Below are 25,863 nucleotides of genomic sequence, written 5' to 3'. Positions count from 1 at the left end.
CCCTGAGTGCTGATCTATGCAGAGGTAGGCAGTCCTCTTCTGCTGGAGAACACCTCCCTAGAAGAAACCACAGGAGCAGTCGCCACACAGGCAGGACAGTGGCACAAGGGGGCAAAGCTGCTCTGGCTGCCTCGCCTTGTCTGTGGTGCAAACAGGATTTTCAGTGTCTTCCTGGGTTGCTGTAGGGTGAGAAGAGAACATTGCAGAGAAGCAGAAATGCACAGACCAGCCTCAAAAACATGGGAACATCCTCCCCCATCATAGCTTCACACCACAGGTTGTTCCAGTCACTCCTGCCACGGCCAACAGAACAAACGTTGCATTTGTGCTCGTTTTTGGAAAACATGCCAAAGAAGACAAACACAAGGCAAAGCAGCTGGCCAAATGGCCGAGTCTTGCTATTTAATTATTCCAAAATGAGAAAGTTCAATTAAAAACAGCTACAGAACAGAGCCATAATAATGACCTCTCTCCTCACAGGAACTCCAGCTTTGGCACAAAGCACTGGCTGGCCTGATTTTATGTCCAATAAATTTAATCTGATTCAATAAAGCAGCTCCCCGTGCAGCAGAGGAAAAGATGATGTGTTATGAAAAGAGCTCTCTGGGCATCCTGTAACACCGTACCTCCAAATAAAAATGCAAAACCTTCGGGTGACTCCCCTTCTCTCTTAGGCCAGCACAAAAAAGCACAATGGCATCAGCATTGGTGAGGGCAGAGGTGAGCGGTGCACCAGAGCTGAACGAACCACCAGACTCCCTCCAGATCCTTTTTGTGGTGAAGTTGTGAGGGCACTCGGTTCACCACTCACAAGCCGTCCATTTCCCATGCACAACAGTTTCAGGTTACCGCGCTGTTTATGGATTCAGTATTCAAGGAAGGTGCTTTTCCATGTGGTGAGGGCTGACACCCAATGTTTTGGCACGATGAAAACAGCCTGGTGGTTTTTCAAGACCAAAATCAGGGCCACAGGGATCCCCACTGCCTTCGTGCCTAATTGTGCTGGTACAGCTGCAGAAGACACGGCTTCTGTATGTGACTTCCAGCAGAGCTATATGCACTAACGTGAGCTTTGATGAGCCATTTCCACTGGGCATCCAACGATGAAAACACCGCCAAATTAGTGGACGCTACTGAAAAAGTAGCCAAGCATCTAAACACTTGCACAATCTTTCCTTGCTCTCAGTAGCTCTTGATTTCTCGAATGGCATCACCTAGTGATTGGGAAGCGTTTCCCAACAGACGTGCACCGTCATATTGAAAGCCTAAACACTGCAATGACTTAGCTTCTTCCACAGCACTTTACACAGCGTAAGTAATTAATCCTCAGAGCGCCGTGGCGGAGGAAGGACGGCGACGTTCATCCACCCAGCCCAACGCATGGGTTAAGTGGAGGCACAGGGAAGCCAGCTGACACGTGCAAGGTCCCGTGTCACGTTGCTGGAGGGATGTTTATGCCACCACATCGTAGTTGTGAGGAAGTGACAACTCTCCAAATCTCCCCCCATTCCTCCTGGACCCTAAATTCATCAACAGCATCATTACAGCATGCTTGCTGGGACAGGTCACTCGTGCTATGGTGAAGGCAGGGGATTCCTGGCATCCCAAGCAGAGCTGGTGGCCTCGGCCTGAGGCAGCTTTGCAGGTCTGTCTGTGAGGATTTGGGGAGTCCTTGGGAGCCCCCTGCTCACACAGCTGGGAGCAGGGACATCCCGGTACACCCGTCACGTTGTGCAACCACGGGCCGTGCATGTCAATAGGAGCTCCCCCCTCCGTAATGAGCAATCGATAGCCGGCCGACTTATACAATTAGCTTATGTCATTAAGAAGTTTGCGGCGAGGATTTCAAAGCAGCCGCGCCGCATGACTTGGCCGAGAGGCTGCAATTCGCCCAACAACACGCAGCCCTAAACACAGCCTCGCTGCCTGATGCCACGGGCCACGCTGCCACCCACAACGGCCCCACCAACGCTGGGCTTCCCTTGGGACTCGGCCTCGGCCAGCTCACGAGGGACAGTTACCCAAATCGCCTGCTCCAGCCTCCTGCGGGGGTTACTCGGGATCTGAGTAAAAGGAAAATACAAAGAATTGAGCTCAGCAAAACGCAGGGCCCTCTCGCAGCCTCCCCCAGCCCTTCTCCCGACCCCACAGCCCCCTTCCCCGGGGGACCCCATCCCCTCCCTGCCTCCTCGGAGGGGTCGAGCCCTCCCTAGGGCCGGGGTCCCCGCGTCCCCCCTGCAGCCGGGGGGAGCCCGGGGCAGAGCTGCGGAGCCGAGGAAGCCGCCGCAGCCCCCGCCCTGCCCGGCTCCCCCCAGGCCAAGGGGCTGGGCTCTCCTCGCTCCCCGCCGGGCGAGGCAGCGCCGGCCACCTCCCCTTCTGCTCTTCCTCCTCCTCCTCCTCCTCCTCCTCCTCCTCCTCCTCCTCCTCCTCCTCCTCCTCGCCTTCCTACTTCTGTCACCGGCTCCTCTCCGGCTCTGCCGCTGCCCCCCCGGACCCGCCGGGGCTGCGGATCCCCGCTCCCCCCCGCTCCTCCCCGCTCCCCTCCCTTTACCCCGTTGCCCCCTCCCCGTCCCCGTCCCCGTCCCCGTCGCCGCCGCTCGCACAAGATGGCGGGGACCGTGGCCGAGCGGGACGCGCTGGTGAGTGCCACCGGCACCGGGATGGGGACGGGGACGGGGACGGCACCGGGGCTGCGGGAGGGGGACCCGGGGGGGAGCCGCAGCCGCTCCCGGCCGCCACCTGCGGCGGGGGAGCCCCGGGGGGAGCCGCCCCGGTGCCGCCGGGGGTGAGCACCTGCGGCCGGGAGGGGCCTCAGCGCTCTCCTTTCTACCTGCAGAAAATCGAGGACGGGCATTTAAACAACTCGCTGGGATCCCCGGTGCAAGCTGATGTGTACTTCCCTCGCCTGGTAAATCGCTTTTTTTTTTTTTCCTTTTTTTTCCCGTTTGGTTTTGACCCTTCTTCACCCCCCCCACCCTCTAAAATCCCACCCCCCCCCCCCCCGGGTTTTGGTCACTCGATGCCGAGTGACCCCCGCCGCCCCCCTTGTCCTTTCCAGATCGTCCCCTTCTGCGGGCACATCAAGGGAGGCATGAGGCCGGGAAAGAAGATCTTGGTCATGGGCATCGTGGACCTCAACCCCGAAAGGTAAAAACCCAGCGAGAGCCCGGGCAGGGGGCGAGGAGGGACCCCCAACCCTGGTCCCCCAACCCCGGTCCCCCAACCCCGGTCCCCCCCCTTTTTTTCTTATTTTTATCATCTTAAATATAGCGTGCTGGTTTCTCCCTTGACCCATAGAGGGGGCATTTCTGTACGGGATCCTGTTTCCCACGATTTCACCCGGGGTAGAGGACTGGCCTGGGATCAGATATGCGCTTATCGATGCAGCACACGCACCTCTACGTGTGCCATGGCCGTGTCCTTGTCCCCGCCGAGCTTTCGAGGCATTCCCCGGATGAGCTGAGCTGTCCCCCCCTCCCCGTGCTGCGATGCTGACGGTTTTAATATGCCGAGCAATCAGCCCGGCTGCGTTTTTGGGGTTCGTCTGCTTGGTTTCTGGCCGAATGCGAGCAGCTCTGTGTGTCTTGCAGCTTTGGCATCAGCCTGACCTGCGGGGAGTCGGAAGATCCTCCCGCGGACGTAGCCATCGAGCTGAAGGCCGTGTTCACCGACAGGCAGTTTGTCAGGAACTCGTGTGTGGCTGGAGAATGGGGGGAAGAGCAGTCATCGATTCCCTACTTTCCCTTTATCCCGGACCAGCCTTTTAGGGTGAGTACTCCGGTCGCAGCACCGGGCGCGCACCGTCTCCCACCCGGTGTAATTCGAGCGGCGTTGGGGCAGGACGCGACTTGCCTCTCGTGAAATCTCGGGGGAGGTTTTGGCTCGTCTCTGGCCGGCTTGCTGGTATTGATCAGGAGTTGTGCAGGGCCCGCTTCTGCCGCCGCTCGCGGCCGCAGGCGGATCCGACGGGGCTATAAACACATGGCGGGGTGCTGTGACAAGGCGGAGGTTGTAACGCCGGGTGATGAAGCGCGCTTCCTGAGCTTAGTTTTATAGCTATAAATTAAAAAGTGCCTCTATGTTATTACTGCAGCTCAAGTTATTACTGGAGAATGTAAATACTCCGTGGGACTGCCGCGTGTTTTGATGGTGTCTGTAATGGACGTAGTGTTTGCAGTTTAGCGCGGCTAATGAGGCTCGTGTTCATCCTTTTTCTCCGGGGATGTTGCACCGAGGTTGGCTCTAGCCCTTTGTGTTAGCAGATTAAATAGCTAAGCAATGGAGGTATTCTTTTCTGGACCTTGGGATTAAATCCCCTGGCAAATTTAAGCTGGTAGTCACTTGAACACGGTGCGCGTGGCAATCCTGCGCCGCGAGGATGGACTGGGTTGACCTAGAAGCAGATTCCCATCTGTAGTGTTTATGGTGATGTGGAGCTGTCTGTGCAAATCAGGACTAACAAAGTGTGCAGCTGCAGAGGGCTTCTTCTCTCGCAGCGGTTTGGCTACGTTGAGGAAAAGGCTGCACGCCTTCTCCGTGCGGCTGACCCAGAAAAGCCCTCCTCCTCCCCGCCCCTCTTATGAAACCTTGCCGCCCCTCTGCTGAATGCCAGCGCTCCGACCAGCTGCCCAACTCTCTTAATCCACCTCGCCCCCAAGATAATCTCCCCCAGCCCCAAAAGCTCACTGTCTCCCCAGACGCTTGGGCTTGGCGAGGGTGTCGCTGCCTGGCTTTGCTGTGGATGGGTTGCGTTCCACTTCCCTCCGCAAACTCTCCTCTCCGAGCTGGCAACACCCTTTGGCGCACGTGGGAATCGCACTTGAAAGGGCTTGGAGGCTGGGTCTCGCTCTGGCTGCGAGGGTTATGCTACCTGCTGCCACGGGTGGTGGCTGGGCCCTCCAACAAGCAGGACAAACGATCCAGAGCTTGTTTTGTGGCTGTCCCACTAATGACAGCTAACGTCAGAGGGCAGCGATATTGCACATTTAGTGTGAGGTACTGCAGGAGGGGAGTTGTTTTTGTGTTGTTTTTTTTTTTCTTTTTTCCCCAAATGCACAAACAGAATTTAGACTCCCGGATGACTTTGCACCTTTGACGGTCTCCCTCTCAATGACTAAATTAAGCAGGACCATTAAGTGTTCTTGACAATTACTTGTCACCCAGTTCAATTATCGTTCTGGCGTGGCCCAGGGTGATCTGTAAAAATGGATCGTAAGCAGCGTTGAGGCTAACCATATCTTTTACATAACGAGGCCTAAGGCTGGATGCACCTGCTGCAGTGACACAAGAGCTACGCGGCAGCACGGGCTCTTCCCTGTTAGGTGGCGTGCTACCAGGTCCCCGTGGGGCAGTGTTTTTTTGGGCAGTCCACTGCCACTTCTTCCAGCGTGATGTGCCCTCAATCAGTCGGGCTAATTAGGCTTGGTCAGTTTATCATTAGCCCTCATTCTTGTTTTTATTGGTTGTAATACTTCTGCCTGAAAGCTGCACTTCATTCCAGGCTAGCAGCCTCTAGAAACGACTGAGGATTTACACATGACTTCCCTGCAGATTTGCTTCTCAGCCTGTCCAGAGTTGGAGGTCTCCAAGGGCCTGTACAACAAATGCACATTTTATGCCTTCACATCTCAGCTTCCTGGCAGGGCAGCTCCAGCAAAGCTTAAGTGTAAGACATCCTCTCCAGCCGCCCCCAGTATCAGGAATCTCCGGATCTGTCCGAAATGGGTGGTCCGGCACCAGTCTTTGTGGCTTTTCCAGAGCATTTCTCCAGGGCTGTAGGAGGAGAGCTGAGCTGTGTCCTTCCCTGGTCTGATTTGTGCCTCGTGTGAACTCTCTGGCTGAATTCAAGCCGTCCTGCATCTCCCTCGCTGCAGCCCCTAGTCCAACAGGCAGTCCTAGGCTGTGTGCAGCCACCATGGTGCAGGCTTTTTAGTTGTGCAGCAGCTGTGTGAGTATGTGCAGTTCTAGCGTGTGGGAGGGGAGGGCAAACTAAGCCCTCCTCTCATGTTCGCTCCCTTCCAGTGAATTAAGGGAAGTGTGGAAGGCATTGCAGAGGGAACTGCCCCCTCATTCTGGAGCAAAAAAAAAATAAATCTGTAGCAAGGAGTGCAAGATTTGGGTTGGAGATACAGTTTCTTCCCCCTGTGATTAGCAGTTTGGATTTGTTTCTGGCATTCTTCTGAGAGGCAAAACCTCCCTGGTGGGACTGAAATCTGCAGAGCGGTGGGACTGGGCTCCAGGGTCCTCCCTTCTGGGACAGTGTGAGACTGGCTTAATGCTCCTGTGAAATATCAGCAGATCCATCGTAGCGTGACTGGGGTCAGGGGGGCAAGTTGGTCTCAGGCCTCTCGTTGCACAGCATGTAAGCAGCAAGATATGTAACCATACCAACACTACTTACAGGCTAATCCGCAGCTTTCTGTGTCCTGTGAAATAACTTCCCAGTTACGTTGTGAACACGGTTCATTATTTTATTTTTTCCAGGTTGAGATACTTTGTGAGCATCCCCGTTTTAGGATATTTGTGGATGGACATCAGCTCTTTGATTTTTACCACCGTATTGAAACACTGTCAGCAATTGACACAATAAAGATAAACGGAGACCTTCAGCTTACAAAACTTGGCTGAACTCGTTAGGACTGTAGATTCCAAACCGGCTCAGGTGCCATCGTCCATTTGGAGAAGTGACAGCCGGCTCTGGACACAACTATAGTAGGAAGGCTGCCCCGTTCCTTTTCCATGTGCAGTTCTTCACTCCTGTGCTGACGAACTGGGCTGTTGTTTATCCTAACGAAGAACTCTGTTGGTTAATAGACATTGAGCCATTTTTTCTTGGATCAAAATAGCCCACCTGTGCTGGATAATCAAATCGGAATGGCTTCAGAAAGACTTGCAGTCTCCTTTCAAATCTCCCAGAAAGGCAATTTCTGAAACGCTGTACTAAAAGCGGTTACTGAACAGCAGTGACAACACCGACGAAAAGTTTTTCTTTTGCAAATACTGTTTCTGCACTGAAGTGGAGTAGTGTAGCACAACGTAGGGCCACATGCTGACGTCCTTACCCAGGGCCTGAGCCTGGTTCCACGGAAATCAATGGCAGCTCTCCTATCCACTTCCCTGGGGTACAATCAAACTGCTTAGTCCTTAGTCAAGCACAACTCCCATTGATTTCTGTGGGATTTTTGCACACCCCTGGGGGTGAGATCTTCTGCTGGTGTTAATCAGCTAACCTCCATGGCCTGGGATGGAATTCCGCTGATTGCTGCCAGCTGCTGATTTGGTCCAAGGACTGTGCAAAAACTGAATGAGGGTGTCAGGACACAAGCCTGTATATTTTAGTCAGGGTATTTGCCTAGAATGTAGATTGTTACAAGTTTTTGCACAATGTACTGTTAATACGATTTTTAAAGCTTATCTGTAGTTTATTTATTTATAATCATTGTATGTACTGGTAAAAATGAACAATCTTACTGATCGTTAAGAACAGCAAAATGTAAACATTTTGAATGTACAAAATGTCTTAGGTTCTTTGGGCAAGCTCTACGTATTATTCTTGAAAAATCATGTTTCCTATCGAACGTTTAGTTACATTTTAATGGAGCCCTCTAGGCCCTGGGAAAATGCGGGCATGGTAGTTGGTGGGGGGAGCTCTGCATATTCACTAAAAACTGTTTTTCAGGGCTTACTAACTTTGCTGCACAGGATAGGTTTGAGTTAAAGTCGATCTGTTTTTAAAGTTTCAACAACCGATTTGTAGTTTTAGCCGTGCTTTTATAACTTGAGAAGAAACATTTGGCAGTCTCTTAGCTCAGCAAGAGAACCAGCCTCTTTCCAGGGGAGATGGGAGATTTTTTTGCACTCGTTTAAGAACATATTCGGCCTTTGATATGACAATTAAAACTTGTCTAGACAGCCAAGTTATTAATGCTTGAAAATCAGCTACTGCACATGAATAATAACTTTTCAAGTAGCTTTTTAAATAGTAGGTATAGCTGTATAAACACAGTCATTGCGCTACACTATAAATGAACACAACCACTTTTCTTGACGTCTTTAGGACTAAATACACTTTTTCCTTGGCTGCTCACAGTAGACTATAGCAGGTCTTTCTGAGTAGTTATAATCATGATATAAACATATATTTAGGCAATTTTGAAAACATGTAATATAGGGACACAGAATACAAAAACATCCTTTGTAGCACTGTATTTAAAAAAAAAAAAAAAAAAGAGAGAGAGATAAAAAAATATCTCACAAACAGAACTATTTGAAACTTGCAATAAAGAAGGGTTTTAAGGCAACCAGAACTGGAATATCCAAAGTGAAGGGTAGAATGCCAGTTGCAAAGCCTCATTTTGCGCTAATTTGGCCTGCAGTTAAGAAGCCTTAGACTGCAAGCTGAAATTCCAACTGTGGCTCTAGTCCAAAGCCTGTTGAGGTCAATCAGAGTCCTCCGAGCACAAAGGCATAGAAGCCTGATTCTTACTTCATGCAAGTGCAAATCTCTTTGTAAAGCCAGGGGGACGGTGCTGGTGTGAGTGAGTTAAGAATCAGGCTGCCACCTACAAAACGAGGGGTAAAAATTAAAATTTTAGCCTTAACATTGAAGTCTCCTGACTTTTTTTCCAAATTAAGTGAGAATCTATTGTTTCCCAGACGATCTTTTTATCTGGTGTGTGACTTTTAAGTTGTGCATCAGATTCTGTTTGTACTCCAGACTGAACCTTGGTATGAAATGTTGTCTTGCTCTGTTTTTACTCTTTTACATGATTCATGATGACTGTGTCATTTTCCATTGTATAAAGAATGCTGACAGTGTTTTGGTACAAAATATATTCTTAAAAATGACGATAATAAAAATCCAAGGGAAAGGTGCTTCTACATGAGCTGTTTGGATTTTTCTCCAGCTGTGACATGGTTTGCAGTTTCCAAAGCAGATGCAGGCAGAAGATGAATTCTGTTTGGGGAGATGTTTAGTGCCGACCGTGCCTATTGCTGTCTCCAGCTGTATAGGTAACGCCAGGTTTCCTCATGCGGTGGCGCTGCCTGAGGCTGTCCTGCTAGTTCAGAGGGCCAAAAAGTAAGAGGCTGGAGAGATTTGCACCCTGACCCTGCTGCAGCACAAAACCAAAAGAGACAGCACAAAGCCAAGAGAGATTCTGCCTCCGTGCCCTTACTGTAGCCCATAATAAGGGGGTTGGCAGACTTGAACTTTCAGCCACTGGGGATTCCTGGTAGCTGCGGTAGGTTAGTGCAGCCCGAGGACTAATCCTGTCCTGCGGGGGCTTGGCACAGGACAAAGGACAGGCCAGGGATGCTGGGATGAGCTCTACACGGGTCCCTGTCAGCAGCAAGGGCCTGGTGATACCACCGTGCCTGGGGTCCCACATGCTGTCCTGGTCCTGCGCCAGGAGCAGGAGAGGGCAGAAAGTCACAGTTAGGGTTTCCATGTCTACTTGTCTGTTTAACAGAAATTTGGAAGCCTTTTTCTTTTTCTCTTGGGCAGTACCAGGCTATGGCAGGAAGGATGATGTCTGTGAAGCCAAGGGCTGTTCCACGCTTGGTTTACGCTGGCGAACTGCATTCAGGAGCTCCTGCTGAACGCTTCTGTGTGCAGTGTAAGTCAGAGAAAACTGGGGCCTTAAATCTTTCTGTTCAGTTAGACTTTAAGCCACATCAAAACGGCTAAGATGGGAGACTGTGCTGCAAAATTTGTATCTGAATTCTTCTGTTTCCAGAATTGAGGGATTATTCAGATTTTCATTTTGCGTATAAGCCCTACCAGACCTGAAATCAGACTGTTGTCAAATTGGGACAGGTTTTCAAAATGTTTTTCAGTAGACACAAGTAGTCTGTGAGCTTCTTGGAAGCTGTGACTCTTCAGGAGTAAAAGCAACTTTTGAAAATCTTATGTTAGAATTTATTAGTTGAATACTTCCTTGGTTTCCTTGGAATAAGGAAATAATTTCTGAAGTAAAACAAGTCTCAAATAGGTAAAACCTGCGTGGAGTAAAATCCTTCAATTTAGCATAGCTTTAAAAACCACCAAATTACTTAGTTATGGCTGTAATTGGCTGTGATTAAACTGATGTCATATTTTTTTAAGAAATATTGAGCTTCTTGCCTACTCAGAAAGAGCCTCGAATACTTCAGGGTGATGTGAGGTAGTCTGTGTCTAAACATATTCCACTTATATGCTTTTTCACAGCCAAGTTGTTGAAAATGTTACCAAATACCTTCTTTTTGTGTCACAACTAGAAATGTTTGCCCCACCTTGAAAGAACATTTTGTACTAAATATTCATGTGTTGTCTATGTGAACTTGCACTAACATACATTATATTCTCCTTCCCCTCCTTGCCTAGCTTGGGAAAAAATAGGCGTAATATTGCTAAACCGGTTGAATGTAACATCTGCTCGAGGCATAGCATCTTTCTCAAGGGCTGTTTTGAGTAAACAGCCTGAAAACCAAAGAGAGAGCCTGATTCACCATTCTGCTGTGCCAGCTTTCCACCCTTGTCACTCTCCTGAAGTGAGGCTGAGACCGAAGCCCTGAGATTTTCCTGTTCGAGAGCAGCACCGAGATTTTATCTGCCGGGTTTTAAAAACATTCAGCACGGAGGAAATGAGAGCAGAGTAGCCACAGCGCTCCCAGGTTTGCTAGGAGGGTTGTGGCAGTGTGATGTGCTGGAGTCCTAATGGAGCACGAGTTTAGGGGGAGGTCGTGGGCACTCCAGAGCCAGACAAGAGGAGCTGTGGAGCTGTGTGAGGGTTTCCCCAGGCTGGGTGTTGGACACATTGTTAGCCGCCACCTCCTGCAACCCCAGAGCGGGACACGCAGCAAAAATCAGCATTGCTGACAGGTTTGGAAGGCAGGAGCTGGCTCATGTCCCTACCTGCCTTCTTTGAAAGAGGCTCCTAAATAAGTAATAGGGAAACTTTGGGGCAGCCATGCCACGAAGGTATTTTCCCCCAGAAAAACTCAAGCAGTGTATCTGACGTAGGGCTTGTATGCTGCTTTCCGTGCTGAAACTGGTTACCGTGCCCTTTTTCTGCAGAAACCTGCAGAGCAGCAATCTGCTGAGCCACGTAGTGGCAGCTCTAAGCAACTTCCTAGCACCCCTGGAACTGAGAGGAACAAGAGTCAGGCTGAGAGAAGCCCTAAATGCTCGCTGTGAGCTCTTTGTATGGCCACCCAAGTCTAGGAACAATTAGAAGACCTGGTGAGATTTTTTTTGCCGGGTTTTGTTCTGATTTTCTCACAGGGACCGGGAAGTGTACAGGTAAGAAGTTGCTTTGCAATGAATGGTGTGTGGGGTTAGAAGGAAGGCCAACCCAAACGGGGAGAAAAAAATGAGCTGCTGACGCTTTTATCTGGCTTTGATACACCCTCCCAACTCCTCCCAGCAATCACTGCTGTTACCAGCATGCACAATTACTACAACGAGGAGATTCAGTAGCATGTGCAACATCAAAATAATAAACTCACGCTTTGCCACAGGTCCTCCCTAGATTCTGTTGCTACGTCTTTCCATCTGCCTGTCAACAAATAGCTACATCCTGCTGCCTTTAGAGTCCGTGGCAAAATGCCTTTTGACTTCCATGCAGAAAGGTCTGGCAAAAAGGGGTATTTCCAGCCTTTCCTCTCCAGTTATTTTCAGCTTGGGCATACTCTAAAAATCTGTTATTTTCGTTCTCCTTAATTTATTTTTAAGTATGAATAGAGGACGATTTCTGCCTGCATTATCTCTTTGAGTAGCGTCAACAGAAAGCCCAGTCTCTCCCTGCTGCAGTCACACTGGTTTCACAGCTGATGAAATGTTTTATATTTATTACTGCCTGATTTTAAGAAGTGAGGGTGTGCACGAAATGACCTGGCAATAATAGCAACGTGTATCATTCACCACAGATCTATTTTTATGTGTTGTGCCAATTTCATAATTAACTTTTAATAACAATAAAATGTGAAATCTGCATCGTGTTTGTTTTTTGTCTTTTATATTAATTATTAATGCTCATTATGCACCCTATTTACTTAATTTTCAGCTTCTTTCTTCTGTTTTTCAGACACAGCTAACTCTTTCCCTCATAAAACTGTAGTGTGAGATTTCAGAATGAAAAATGTATCACAGCTTGTGTAAAACTCCTTGCAAAATGAAATGCTTTGTGCAGAACTGAACAGTCAACTTTTCAGAGGAAAGAATAACTTGCCAGCCTCCCACTGACATCACCGGGCAGTGTAAATCCCAAGAGTTTACAGGCACGACTCAGACCTTACAGCTGGGACAGGAGATGCAGATGGCTGATGATTTTTGCGTAGGATAAAAGAGTTCACTCTGGTGGGACTGGGTTCGTGGGTAGTGGTTATGTGGTAAGGGAAACCACGAGATCAGCTCCAGACATGATATTATGGGATCCAAGGTTTTACCTGTTGGCATGATCCTAGCTAAAGTTCACGTTGACCTGAGTAAGTGCAAGAGGAAGCTTCAAGGTCTCAGCTTCTTCCAGTCAAGGCTATTGGAAAAATTCTGTATGACCCTAACGGGAAAAGATGGTGTTCCCCATCCAGTTGTAAGAAATGAGCAAGGTTTCTGAGTGAAACCTCAAAATCCAAACAGCACGGAAGTAGCAGATGAAGGGGATTTGACTAGAGCCAGCTCTGCCTTTTTTCTTTCAATAAAATGAAAAAGAACCAGGTGCTTCCCACAAGCATGGATCTGTGGCCATCCCTGCTCACAGCCCATCTGATATTTGGCCCTTTGCTTACTGCACACAGTCCCAAAAGGGGATATGTGAAGACTTCTAGAGATTCAAAGATAAAAACAGTATTAGGTGATGTCAATACAAACCAGAAATGGGGAGGACAGATAGGAATGCACGCAACAGCCAGAAATTTGTATTGCATCAAATGGAAACACCAACTTAGTCCTGAGCCAGTGGGAGTTTCCCAGTAACCACGATGGCCTTTAGATGAGACTTCACGTTCACAGGTGCTTCCAAATGCCCCAGCACAGAGTCTGGGCAGAGGAGCCAAGTACAGCCTCTCAAGGAAGGAGCCTTGCCACTGTGCAGACAGCTGGCTCAGTCTCAATAGTTCCTTCAGAGGTAGTCAGGTCGCAGAGGTGCAAATTCACCTTGCCTTCCCTTGTGTCCAGAGCTTTGGCAGGATCTGTGCTCTGTGACCTCAGGATTGCTCTGAATTTTCTTTCTGCACACAACTTCCAGCTGAACAGGAGAAAACCCGATCCACTATGGTCTTTTGATAATGCCTCCAGCAAGCAAAGAACTCCCTGGTAAAATTCATGTGTGTTACACTCACCGTGGACAAAGAAGTTGCATGTATGGATGCACACAAACCATCTGAGGGGTGCAGTTCTCCTTAGAATAAATCTTGGTTGCAGTTTCTGAGGGTTGGATTTTTACATTTGGCACTCAGTTGGAGCTGGAAGACATATAACATCATATCCCCTTTCAGAAATACTCTGAATTTTGTCCTGTTTCAGACGAAATCCAGTGCAAGTTTCCCTTATGAGGCACGTCTCAAAGGGCTCTGGCATACCTAGATAGGTTGAACGTGAGCCCCAAACCTCTCTCGCTGCATCAGTTCACGCCCATTTGATGTCTTCAGGCAAGGGCATGTTAGAAAGGCCTCTGTGCAAGATTCAAAGCCTGGCTATAGCTTGGCAGAGCATCCGCCTTGTGCAAAGGCAGCACCTAGTCCCCGCCTGACAGCAGAACAGGAGCAGCTAAGTGCCTGGGGGGATTTTCAAAACGGGATTCGTACACCTAACTTCATTGCTGGCATGGACCAACTCTTACAGAGGCCCCTGGAAAGCTCTCCTCTTGACCTGTAATAGCAAGCAAACCACAGGGGTGAGCTTTGGGCACCTGTGCAACAAGTGCCACGTGCACTTCTCTCCCATTCAGATCGGCAGCGGGCACACGTCACAGCTGGGCCTCAGTCTGGTGAAGTGTTTCTGATCTTGAAGTCAAGCCAATCCGTGCTGAGGGATTTACTCACAGGAATACCACAAATACGACTCTTTGCTAGCACTGCAGTGGATCTTATTTTTAAACGATGACTTTCACCACTCTTCTAAGAATAGAGGCTGGCTCTGAAACATCACGTCGGCTCCTGCATTCTCCAAGGGTTACGCATTTCTCATCCTGAGGCTTCAGTTTCCACACTGGTGCCTTGCGAGACCAGGGCTGTTATGCCGGGGGGTCATTCTGTGAAAGACCCCGAGAAGGAGGTGTCTTTGAGCAGCTCCCTGTGCAGCTGAAGGAGATGTGCAAGTCACTCCTGGCACTCAGAAGTGACAGCGAAACAGAGCCACGTTGACTCCTGGGGCTTGCAGAACAGGGCTTCCTCATGACTCTCAAGGATAGGAACAAAAGCCTGGGAAATTAGAAGCTGGACAGCAAATCTCAGTGGCTGAGAAAAGAGGAGGATTTTAGTACTAGACAAGCTGATATTAGCAGCAAAGAGATGCTCCCTTGATGCCCAGGGGCTGTGGGCAGGTGTTGCTCTGGCTGAGCTGAGGCTCTGCAGCAGAACAGGCTGTCACCGAGAGCTGGTGGAGACGCCGGAGGTTTTCAAGTCATGCTCAGTGGCAATGCCTTTGTCTGGTCCCTTGTGCAGGGAGAAAAGCCAGCGCTGACATTGTTGTAATGAATGACAAGCTACAGTAGCAGCTCTGGCACCGCATGCTCCAAGAGGCATAGAGGATTCTTTCCTAGCTGCTCTCTAAGAAATTTTCTGTGTAATGGGAAAGATAATCACTGTCTAGAAGAGATCCAAACCAGAAGTAAGGACAGAATAGGGCCATTGCTAGAAGAAACATTACTGAGAAAGTGATAGATTAATTGCAGTCTCCTAAGGAAAACAAAATATTTGAATTTGGAAGTACAACAGCCACATGGAGGCCACCCCAGCTTTGTAAGAGAGATACAAAGAGCTTCGACAGCTAAAACACAGACCCCGAGAGGCGAGGCTGTGAGCAACTCTGTATTATTGAGTGGATACAGAACAGAGCTTCCACATCCATTCCCGGTCCTTCCCACTGCCTTTTCTCAGAGGTCCTCTTTGAAAGAAATATTACTGCAAACCCCCCAGCCAGAGGATGGGCTGTGGCTGCTGGCTGCAGAGCATTACGTGTCCTTTACCAACACCAACCAAGGGATACTCTACTTAGCACCACTCACTGAAGAACTTCAAAGCACTGACAAACCTTACAATTCGTGTTAATTCCCAAATGCTCCTTGCCTTCTCTAGTATTACTGCTCTTATTCTTTGGGCAGAGAGAGAGAAGCCCAGAGGTGTAACAAGGGCTTCTCAGAGATCGCTGCTGTAACTTGGAAGGCACTGATCTGCACACACCTCATGTCACAGTGCTAGGACTTTTGGCTACAACAGGGAAGTTCAGGCTTCCAGGTCCCCCCTTCACTCCTCAGGCAGACATTATTTGGGCCAGAATATCTGACAGTAAGGTTGAGTAATGCCACGCACATCCTCTGAGCTAAGATGGACTATTCATAATGCAAAATCCTTACAAAATATGATTTTTTAAATGGCGAAACTTGAATGGCATTACATTATTTTTTGCAGCCTCCACTGCCTCACAGCGCTTTTGCCTGCGATTTAAGTAATGCAGAAGAGAGGCTGCAACATGGAAGATCAGGTTTCTTAGCAGGGAGTTGTTTGCTGCACCTTGCGCTCAAAAGATGGTCCCTAGACAAAACACAGCATCGTATCCTGAGCGATGCAAGCAGGTAGATCTCTATCAATTTCGGTGGAAGTACCGAATTGATAATTGATTGACAGCAACTGAGCACCTGCTACAGCACGAACTGGATGAGGGTGCCCATAATAAACCTGTCCTCTTCAAAAGCTGCTCTCAGGAAAACTAACAGGATTCTAATTAACTCATGCAGGGAAAGCGCATGATCGTTTGAGTGCACTGTACGGCTGAAGCTGTGGTAACACAGGCTGGAAGATGATGCTTTTTAAGTGAAAGAGAAATCAGTGGTAATTACGAGTGTTGTTGGCTTGCTGTATTACCAACTGTATCGATTACCTTCATCCTGTGTGTCACCAGCAGCCAGGGAGCATGGTATGTTATCTCATGCATGCGTTGGAGGGCAGCAGAGATTGGCGTATTTTTAGACGCAGATTCCCACAGAGCAATGGTAGCAATCGGATGATCGTACCTATGCATATTAAAATGCCAGCAGATGAATTACTGGGCAGTGCCAGCAATCCTTTCACTGTCTGGGGCAGGAGGAAAGGGCACGAATGAACAGCTCAGAAGCTCAGCAACTGACAAGGACAGCATGTGGGCCTCTAAGAGTATCCTGGGAGCTGTGTGGCTCACACTGGTCAGTGTGAAAGTGAAGCTGGTCAGAAGCAAAATCGCTTTCCAGGATGAAGAGATGATGCATTTGCAGGTCCAAGGGTGCATCTCTCCTGCCTTACTTGGTCCCATAAAGCACAAAATTACATTTCTGTCAGTAAAGAGAACTGACAGCCATCTACAGAGAGCCCTCAAGGATTTGGTCGTGGGTCTCTGCTGCTGGTGGGTGCTCAGTAAACCTCAGCAGGACTGCAGAAGTGTAAGGCTGTGCAGATGTGGGCACGCAGCTGGTAGGGCTGAGCTGCCTCTAAGCAAAGTCTGCTGGAAGGTAGCCAGGAGCTGCCTGTGCGAAGCAGCTGTGCAACAACATCTGATGGGAACTTATGTGTCTTGTAAAGCATTTATACATCTCATAAAACAGAAGAGTGGTTCAGACTGTCTGGAAATAATATTAGCCAGGTTAACAGTCCCGTCATCGGTCTGGTTTCGACAGGAGTTGTTCAGGACTGAGGAAGGTCGGAACATTTCCAGCAAAAGCCAACCCAAGTGTCTCCACGTAGAGTACAATTTGGGTTCACTTGTAGAAGAAATCACTAACGCACACTTGAAGCACTCAGCAGCCAATACAGGTAAGTGACAGAACGTCCCAAATCTTCTGCTTCTCCATCCCTTTATCTCCCTTTCGTTTTCAGCCACATTGTGACCTGTGCCCGTGGTCAGGCCAGTGGACTGTTGCTGTATTCAACATAAATAAACTGATGATCAGATCACAGACCATCGCAGGAACATCCAGACCATCCAGTGACTGTCACGCACGATAAAGCTGGCAGCCCAAATAGTTCACAGTCTTTGGCTCTGCTAACTGGAATTCGGTTTGGAGGGCAGCACGAGGGATGCTGCAGCAGAGAGCATTACTTTATTCACATACAGTTGGTCTGAAAGCTGGTCAGTACTCTTGAATTTTATATGTTTGTTGTTGCAGTAGGACAGCTTGGTGTCAGAGGTTATTAGATGCCTGCTCTTTTTCACGATCCTGTTAAGTTCATGCCTGCTGCTATTATGAATTGTGTGCAAAGGAAACTCTCTGTCCACCTTCAACGCACCACTCTTCTGTTTCGTGTGCCCTTTTATCCTTTAATACGTGGGTGAGTAAAGAGAAGACCCTAAGTTATCTTCTCAGTATCATTTAGCTTTCTATACACTTTCATCATGTTTATTATCACCTTCTTCAAGGTACACCGTCCTTTTCAACCTAATGACCAAATACCAAACAGGAAACTTTTCTAATGTTTTAGCACATGGCTTCAACCTACCTGGGAAGAATTAACAGTCACCACAGTCAAAGTAAATTGTAGGTGGTGGCAGATTGCCTAACATCCCGATGTAAATGTGAGATAAAGGCCTACTCCAGGGGGTGTAGCGCAGCATGAAATCCAGCCGTACAGACTTTGCAGATCAAGTTTTATCTTCATTTCAGAAAAGCCTTTAATTATGCCGCAATGTGTGCTTTCAAGCTTTCCTACACCTGGCCTTCAGGAAACCCCTCAGTTAACTGCAGCCAGTGGCTCCCTCTGTGTCACTCGCTCCCCACAAGGGATTTTAGACACTCGATCTGTACAGCCACAGCATGAAACCAAACGGTACTCCATCTCCTCAGCCTGCTCCCATGCCTCTGGCCAGCCTCCAAATAAATTTTGTTGCTTCCTCTGTGTTTGAGCTGTCTTATTCTACCTGCAGTGCTGGAAGGGAGTAGCCAGATTTGGCTTCTAAGAGCGTACCGCGCCACAAGGAACGCCTTGTTCTAGGGAGGGCACGGCAGGAAGAAATGTCCTTCGTGGCTTTTGGGGTGATGTGAGCCAGGTTTCCAAGGGGAGGCCACGGTTTTCACTGCCAGGGACTGTCACCCGTCTCCTGCACGTAGCAGCTCCGCTTGTCCTCTTCTCAAGCAGCTCCAGAGGGAAATTATGAATATCTGCACAGGTGAACTTCCATATACGGCCACGAAGCCACGGGCTGTGATGGTTGGCGTGCAGATACATATCAGCATGCCAAAACTTCCACAGCAACATGTAACTAGTATACACAAACACAATTACACACGCGTTTATGGGGAGAAGGTGGTAGAGTGACTCAAACATGTGTCAACAGCTTCCCAGGGTGAGGATTTAAGAGAGCTATTTGGTGTAATAAAGACTGATGCTTAATACACAATTTTCCACAAAGGCTGCTTTTTTGCTTAGGCCAGCGGAGTGGCTACATCAGTAGGGAAACGGGAAGCCTTGGCATGGGTGAGTAGTAGCTGAAACTGAGGGGGGGGATTCACGCCACCTTCTGCAGCGTCTAATTTCGGCCGCGGTAATTGAGTCTGGTCTCTGTGGGTTCCCTATATAGGCAGTGGAAAGAGAGACGCTCCTCCAGAGGATGATTTATCACGGCTGGTTTTGATGCCCTGAATGGCCTTCCAGAGGCCCTAGCTCCCATGTCTAAAAAGGGTCCTTGAGGACGTTCACCTTGGACGGAGCAGCCAAATGTAGAGAGATGCCTGATGTCCCCTTCACGCCCGCACACACCTGTGGTGTTTGAAGTTTAGGGGAAAAAGAAGAGCTGGAAACAACCACAGATACGTGACTTCAGACATTTCCTTAAGCACCTGCTAATAGGAAGGAAACTACCACCCTAAGAGAGCAGAAGCACAACAAAGGCTTTCAGTGCTGAAGGCAGAGGGTTATGCATCACTCACACAACAAAGCAGACACTTGCAATTCTGCTTCCACAGGGGTTCACCTGTCCTGCCACGCTTGGTAGGAGCTCTGAATAAGAAGCCCTGGAAGGAGTGGATGTGCACCTGTACCACATCCCTCCTGAGCATCCCACAGGGGATGCAAGCAGCTACTCCGTGTAGGAGTACGGAACACAATACACTTATCAACTAGGAATGCTAAATAAGGTGAAGAAGGATCTACAAACATGTGACCCTTATTTATTTTACTAACTTTCCATATTGCTTAGAGCAAGCTTCCTACTAGCCAGATCCAAAGTAATTATTGGGTGCAGGAGCTCTCAGTGGCTTTCAACCAGACGCTTCCTGGGTTGCCAGAAATAGACAGCAAAAGGAAACCACCATGCCTCCCTTTACACAAAAAGTAAAACCAGATAAAGCAGAATTATATTTGTAAAGAGCAGGTTAATCCTTTTGCTCAGAGTGAACAGGGCAATTTTTTTTTTTTTTTTTATCCCAGTTGTTTTTGAACTGTTTAGCACCTGCATGCGAAAGAAGACAGAACAGCACCTCCTCAGAAACCGAGAGACTGAACAGCTCTTGGCTGGCGGGCTGCAAACAGCACGAGGAATGCTAATAACGCTGCGGCATTCAGCCTTCGTTCACTGGTGGTCTCCTACTCCTAAACGCAGAGAAAAACATGTAGAGATCCAGATTCATCTTTGCTGGTACTTCACGGATGTTACAGGAGCTGACAACTCTGAGCTGAGCTGTGTAGGGTCCCTGGTTTTATACACAGCTTCAATCCTACCCCTGCAAAATGGATGAACGCCAGAGCGGTGTGAATGATCGCTGGCCACACAGATTTATTTACAAGTCAGCCAGGCAGGCGTTTCAGGGTGCTTTACCAAGAGGTATAAATACCAGGTATTCATTACTGAGTGACCGCCTCCCTCTGGGGGAAGGAGACGGAAATAATTTGCTGGGCTCAGCCTCTGCTAGCACCAGTGCTATGATGTGTGCGAACGTGCTCACCCTCCCGTAAGGCTGCAGAGCAGAGGGAACGGGCAGACCGCCTGAAAACAGAAAGGGAACAGGCCCGTCTCTTTGCACAGAGATAACAGCCCTCCAGCTGCTTATTTAGCCTCAGTCAGACTGCATCCCGCTCTGCCAATCTGCCAGCACCCAGGGAAAAAAACATGGGCATGAAACCCCTTGCTCAGCAGATGCAGGACACGGGCTTTTCATTTTCTAAGACAATATTATTTTTATACGCAGTCTTAGGCAAACTCAGGAGTCCTGATGTGTTCTTACTCTCTTCAAATGCATTGTCTACTCTGCCCAGCTAAAGACTGAACAAAGATTTGGGGTAAAAGGCTCTGATGGACTGCAGAAATAGGCAGTGCTACACTCATCTAATTTATTTTGTTAAACCTGAAGACTTCAGAGATACAAGACAGCATTTACACAGATTCCTAACTCAGTTAGGAACAGGCTAAACCTTCTGAAGGCAAAGATTTAGGCAACTGTGGTCCTACTCTGACAGACTGACAGCACTATGGACATAGTTTAAAGAAAAAGCAAGCCACAGGAGGTGTCAAAGAAGGACAGAGACACAGTTTTCTGGGTTTTAATTGCAGTTGGCTCCTGTGGAGTATCCTGTGACGGGCTTTTACACGGGAGCAGCCCATTAGCTCTAAAAGATCACACACCAAAGCCTCAGAAAACAAAACAAAAAACCATCTTCATGCAGACAAACACTATTAATCACCAAAAAAGCAGGCTTTTTTTGTCCTTTGCAGGATAAGTGTAAATACACGCAGGCAGATGCACACAGCTTTATTCCTGACCTTCAAAATGTTTTAAATGCTAATGAGTCAGAAGCCTACCTATGTGCAAGAGGTAGCTATGACTAGAGTAGAGCAGTAGAGTTGCCAGTAGAACAATTTACCCCCTATTCTCCCTTGGGAGTTTCCTCTCTTCTAGCAAGCAGTGCCTTGGTAGAACAGTGGTTCTGTTTTTTTCCATACTGGAGCACCAGCAGTGCAATGGAAAATGCAAACGGTGCCTCTGTGCACTGGAGAAGGGCACGTGGTGGTCGTGGTGAGGTTTGCTTTCCAGGATGTGAAATGGTTGAACTCAACGCCGAGGTATTAGATCAGCCAGAAAGAACGAGGGGAATCAAACAGGCACTCAAGAACTCACGCAAACACTGCGTATTTTCCATACGCCAGCACTGCTACAACCGCAGAGATCGTTTCCTCTCCTTCACGGGACTCACATTCACCACCAATACTCACTCTAATGAAATTATGACTCCTAAAGGAAACTTGGAGGCTGATGTGGAGCCTGATCTAGGGCAGCACCAGGCTGGGGTCCTACACAGCTCTGACCTACAGCCACCTGCCCCCTCGCATCAGTTCTGTGCAGGAAAAGAAAAGGTCTTTTCAGCTCGGGATGTAACGGTCCAGCCTATCCCTGGAAAACCCAGGCCTGGCACTTTTCAGACGTGAAGCTTCCCCACAGGCAGAATGAGTCTCGAGAAACTCTAGAGATAAGTTTATAATGCTGTGATGGCTCCTCGTACACAATCAGGAGAGAAAAACGCACCGCAGACACTGCGCTGGGCCCTGGGGCACGCTGGTAGCTGTGCAATGCTACCACAACGCACATTAAGAAACAGAGCAATAAGGTAATAATTGTGAAGGGAGAAGAGCCCTATCTGATCCACTCCTAACCGAATTAAAGGCACTACAGCAGCTTGCACATAACAGAATCTGACTCAGAAGAAACTGGCCCAGCTCTGTAAAAGCAAACCAGCCCTAAGGCAAACGTGAGCACAGCGATTCTTTGCCGTGCTGTGCAGAGGGTGAGCGCCCTGAGCTGGCTAGGCAGCACAAAGCTGTAGCTCTGTCTATCCTCATCTCTCTGTCAGACTGAGAAAAGGGGGCTCTCCGGAGGGGTGGCCTAGCTAGTAGCTGCATAGAAACAGTCACCAAGCCCAGAGCTGTGTAAGTAACACGGGGCTCCGAATTCACAGCCCGTAGGGGAATTTAAGCGTCTTGATGGAGCTATGGAGTGGAAAAACCTTCCCAGTGTAACCTGCTGTCCAACTGCATCTGGAGACATTTACACGCAGAGAAGTCATGTGCTAAAATGCCTACGTTAATTTGGAACGAAAGCTGGTTCACATCCCACCAGCTCTTTGAACAGGCAGAACGAGCATCTGACTAGCAGGAGAACTCCGCTGTGCTCCCGAAACTCCCTCCAGCTCTCCCACGTGACGGTACACACAGGAGCCTCTGCTCCTCAAAGAAGCTGGGCTATTGCCAACAGGTTTTCCATCAGGAATTCGCTGCTGCTCAGAGAAGCGTGAATCATCTCATAGGATGAAACGTTTGCTAAGTGAGATGGGCTGCTAGCAGACACTGGTTTGATTTTTGGAGATAGCTGCATCGCTAGCAAGGGTCCTGTGTCCTGGCTCCTCCACAGAGAAGGATTTGTTGGAAATTCCACCCAATATGGAGTAAACAGTGAGTAACTGAGATATGCTCTCTGCCCGGGGGATTTCTTGCAGGAGGAGACAAGCCCCTTTGCAGCAAAATATGGATAAATATGGATAAAATATGGATTTTAGCCAAATCTGGATATAATTATATCTGCGCTGCTCATATAACATTCCACAACTGGACAATTGGACCAGTGCCATTGGCATGCAAACTGATTGTGAGTCGCCATCAGTCTCTCTTTTAAATCCCCCAAACCGCTGACTTGCATCTGACAGAGCAGACAGCAAACACTGTGGCCTACATTATAAACAATTCCATACATGCAGAGAAATTGAGACAAGTTTGCCTCTTTGAAACATCTCATAGTCAGCTCCTGTTGGGAAGACATTTCCTGGCTGGTTTGGTGCTGTTTGGAGCTGTTTCCAACTCAGTAGCACTGTGCGTGCAGAACAGAGGCAGGAGAATTCAACACCTAGGTTGGATCTGTCGGGTCCCAGTTTGGCCAGATGAAGGTACGGAGCCCAGTGTGGTGCTCTGAAAATAGCCCTCCCTCAGCTATAATGGGAATCTAGACTCCTTCCAACAAGGAAGGCCATATAAATTGATAGTCTCATGGTATTGTTAAACTTTTTTTTCACTTCAGTGCTTAAAAAATGAAAACCATGAGCCAAACTCACCACTAATGCACACCCTTGACCAGTAAGGTTAGAGAAGGGGTGGCTGCAGCTCCTTGCTCTAAATGCACACGTATTTCCTCTGCAATAACACAGGCTGTGTAGTAGTCTGCGTTTTGACTGGCCCTGGCAAGGGCTCCTGCAGAGCACATCAGTGACACCATTTAAGCCTGCTGGGATTGTATTTGTTTACTAGACTCAAGGAGCTGGCTCAGGGACAGCACCCTTTTCCCAGCACAGAAACACAGTTAAACACGACTTAAAGAGAGCGTTCCTGCTTAGAGCCTGGTGCATTTACACAGAACGCTCAGGCACCTGGATTTACCTATTTTCATCTGCCCTAGCTCTCCTTGCAGCACGCTGGTCCAGCCACTTTCAAGAATCCTTCAGGTGATCCTGCATATTGGAGACGGGGGAGTTTGGTTTCTCATCTCCCCGCTGCTTTTGTGCTTGCTATTGATGCCCTGCTGTCCCCCTCACCCCCCAGCTCTCCGCACTCCCCTCTACCTGCTCCTTCCCACATTCTGCCACCACCATTCAGCCTGTTTGTGCCCTGCATAAACGTCTGGGGTTCAGTTTTGCTTCTTTCTGCTTGTGAGGCAATGGCCGGGGACCACACAGAGGCCAACACATCCCTGTGGTGAACCTTGCTCTGCAATTTAAGGAGCTGCTTGACCCCAGCTGCCAAAGGCTACTTGTTCAGGAATAAGGTGTGTAGCTGAAAGGAACACTGGCCACTTCCACACCTTGACATGTTAGTTTAAAGCACCAGCAAAGGTGGCTTTCTGCAAACATGTGAGATTCTGCATCAGAGTGTGCACATGCTGGGGTCTCACTCTCAGAGCCCGGGTCTCACTACAACTGCTGGTGCAGCCTTCATGGTGCTTTGCTTTCCAAACTCTAGTGCAACTGCGACACACAGTCTTTCTGTTAGCACTCAAAACTAGTTTGGCTGTTTGGAACATGGTACATTCTGTTTACATTTTGTCTTGCCGTTCATAATTTACCTAAGACAACAACTCTGTCAAGCAACTTATAACCAGATTTGGCAAATTTCTCATAGAAGAGCATATTTCTCATATAAGAGCCTTCCAAAAACCAATCCTGTTCTTCTGAGATCTACCCCTGAGTTATGCCTACCTTCCAGACGCTTTGGGTCTCAATGAACAGAAATCAAAAAAGCAAACCCACTGCAGAAAAACACGGAGGATAAAATTAACATGAGAAGAGGCATCAGCCTTGAGCTTGAAAGATAATATTGAAAAATCTTGTATTTTTTCAATATGAAAAAATAGTCACGCTCACAAGCTTTGCTCTGCCACAGAGAGCTAGAAATCTTGCTTTCCTGCTGACAGCTGATGTACTCACACAACACATCTGCTAGGAGATGGAAGCATTGTCAGACCTGGGAGGAAACAAAGTGTGTTTTCTATACATCACTTTGGCTGTCCATAGCTTGCTGGGTTGCTACCTGTGTCAGCTGTTTTCTCCTTGCAGCTTGCCTGAGTAACACAGTTAAATTGTGGCTGAAGTCAGACTGCTCTCAGCCCACACTTGCCTTAAAATTGATGTGCCCTTCACACGCAAGGAAGAGTCAGCATCACTAACAGCTCGCTAGTTTTTGTCAGATACTTGGGTTTGTCTATTGCCTTCTCAAAAACCTTGCCTTTGTTGAAGTGTATACACTAAAACACATTTTGCACATGCTGCTGATGAGTTACGTACTTAAGTATGTAGAGGCCAGGTATATGGGTAGTATTACCTCACTGATGTCACTCACTTCTGCCACTTTGAGGATGTGGTCTAAGCCATGGCAGGAAAAACGAGGCTGTTTTGACATTCATTAGCTGGTTAATCCACTAGGTAGCCTTCACATGCCAAGAATGTGAGCCTGCATGTTCATTAGAGCCTCCAAACATGGTTAAGACTTGCAATGGAGTTCCTTGGAAGAAAACAAAAACAACCCCCACCCCCAAACACACGGTACTGAGTGTCAGCAATCCTACTCCTGCCCAAATAAGCCCGAGCCAAAAACCAAAAGCCATCTGGATATAAGAGATTTCTAAGGCCCACCTAAAATAATTGTCATTTCATCTTTTTTTTTCCTGGAACTACATAGTTTTATTTGTAGTTCACGTATTTAGATTGTTTAAAGACAACTTTAGGATTTTTAATGGCTTGCAAGTCACAAGAAAGTGGGCTGCTGATGTAGTAATGCCTTGTATTTTTTGTAACTGTGACTCCAGTAAAGATAGCTAGGGAGATTTGTATGAAATAGTAACAAACTTGCACTCCAAACAGAGGCCTTATATGCTGCATATAAAGCATATAAATTAATGTTAATGTTATGCAACTAGAATAGATGGAGGCCGTCCCTTGAAGAACTGGAAAACTTCTGTGGGATACCCATAACAAGAAAAACCATTGCCTGGTGATTTCCCTTGCCCAAAGGTCAATGCTAATGGAATTAGTGGTGATACAGAAGATGTGAGCAGCTGAGATGTTCAGAAGTGTATCTCTGTACCTCTGAATAGCTTTGAGAGGCACTACAGCCCTGGGAGGAAATATGGATCACCACACAGGAGTGGCCATAACAGCTAACACCAACCA

General features: G+C 48.2%; 1 protein-coding gene across 1 annotated transcript; it reads left to right on the top strand.

Annotated features, from left to right (window-relative positions):
* Positions 1–2,527: 2,527 nt before the first annotated feature.
* LGALSL (galectin like) lies at positions 2,528–11,943 on the top strand. Its single transcript, XM_082757347.1, has 5 exons — positions 2,528–2,639; positions 2,837–2,908; positions 3,059–3,147; positions 3,591–3,768; positions 6,484–11,943. The coding sequence occupies exons 1-5, from the start codon at positions 2,607–2,609 to the stop codon at positions 6,625–6,627; spliced, it is 516 nt and encodes a 171-aa protein (XP_082613473.1). The 5' UTR covers positions 2,528–2,606; the 3' UTR covers positions 6,628–11,943.
* The last annotated feature ends 13,920 nt before the right edge of the window (positions 11,944–25,863 follow it).

This window comes from Aythya marila, assembly GCF_965140915.1.
Source record: "Aythya marila genome assembly, chromosome: 3".
NCBI classification, from domain to species: Eukaryota; Metazoa; Chordata; class Aves; order Anseriformes; family Anatidae; genus Aythya; species Aythya marila.
Note: the sequence above shows the minus strand (reverse complement) of the source record. Positions and strands in the feature narration are given on the sequence as shown.

Coding starts and splice junctions, on each gene's coding strand:
- LGALSL (XM_082757347.1), top strand. CDS start 2,607: ATGGCGGGGACCGTGGCCGAGCGGGACGCGCTG. Junction 2,909..3,058: donor ATGTGTACTTCCCTCGCCTG/GTAAATCGCTTT, acceptor TGTCCTTTCCAG/ATCGTCCCCTTCTGCGGGCA. Junction 3,148..3,590: donor GTGGACCTCAACCCCGAAAG/GTAAAAACCCAG, acceptor TGTGTCTTGCAG/CTTTGGCATCAGCCTGACCT.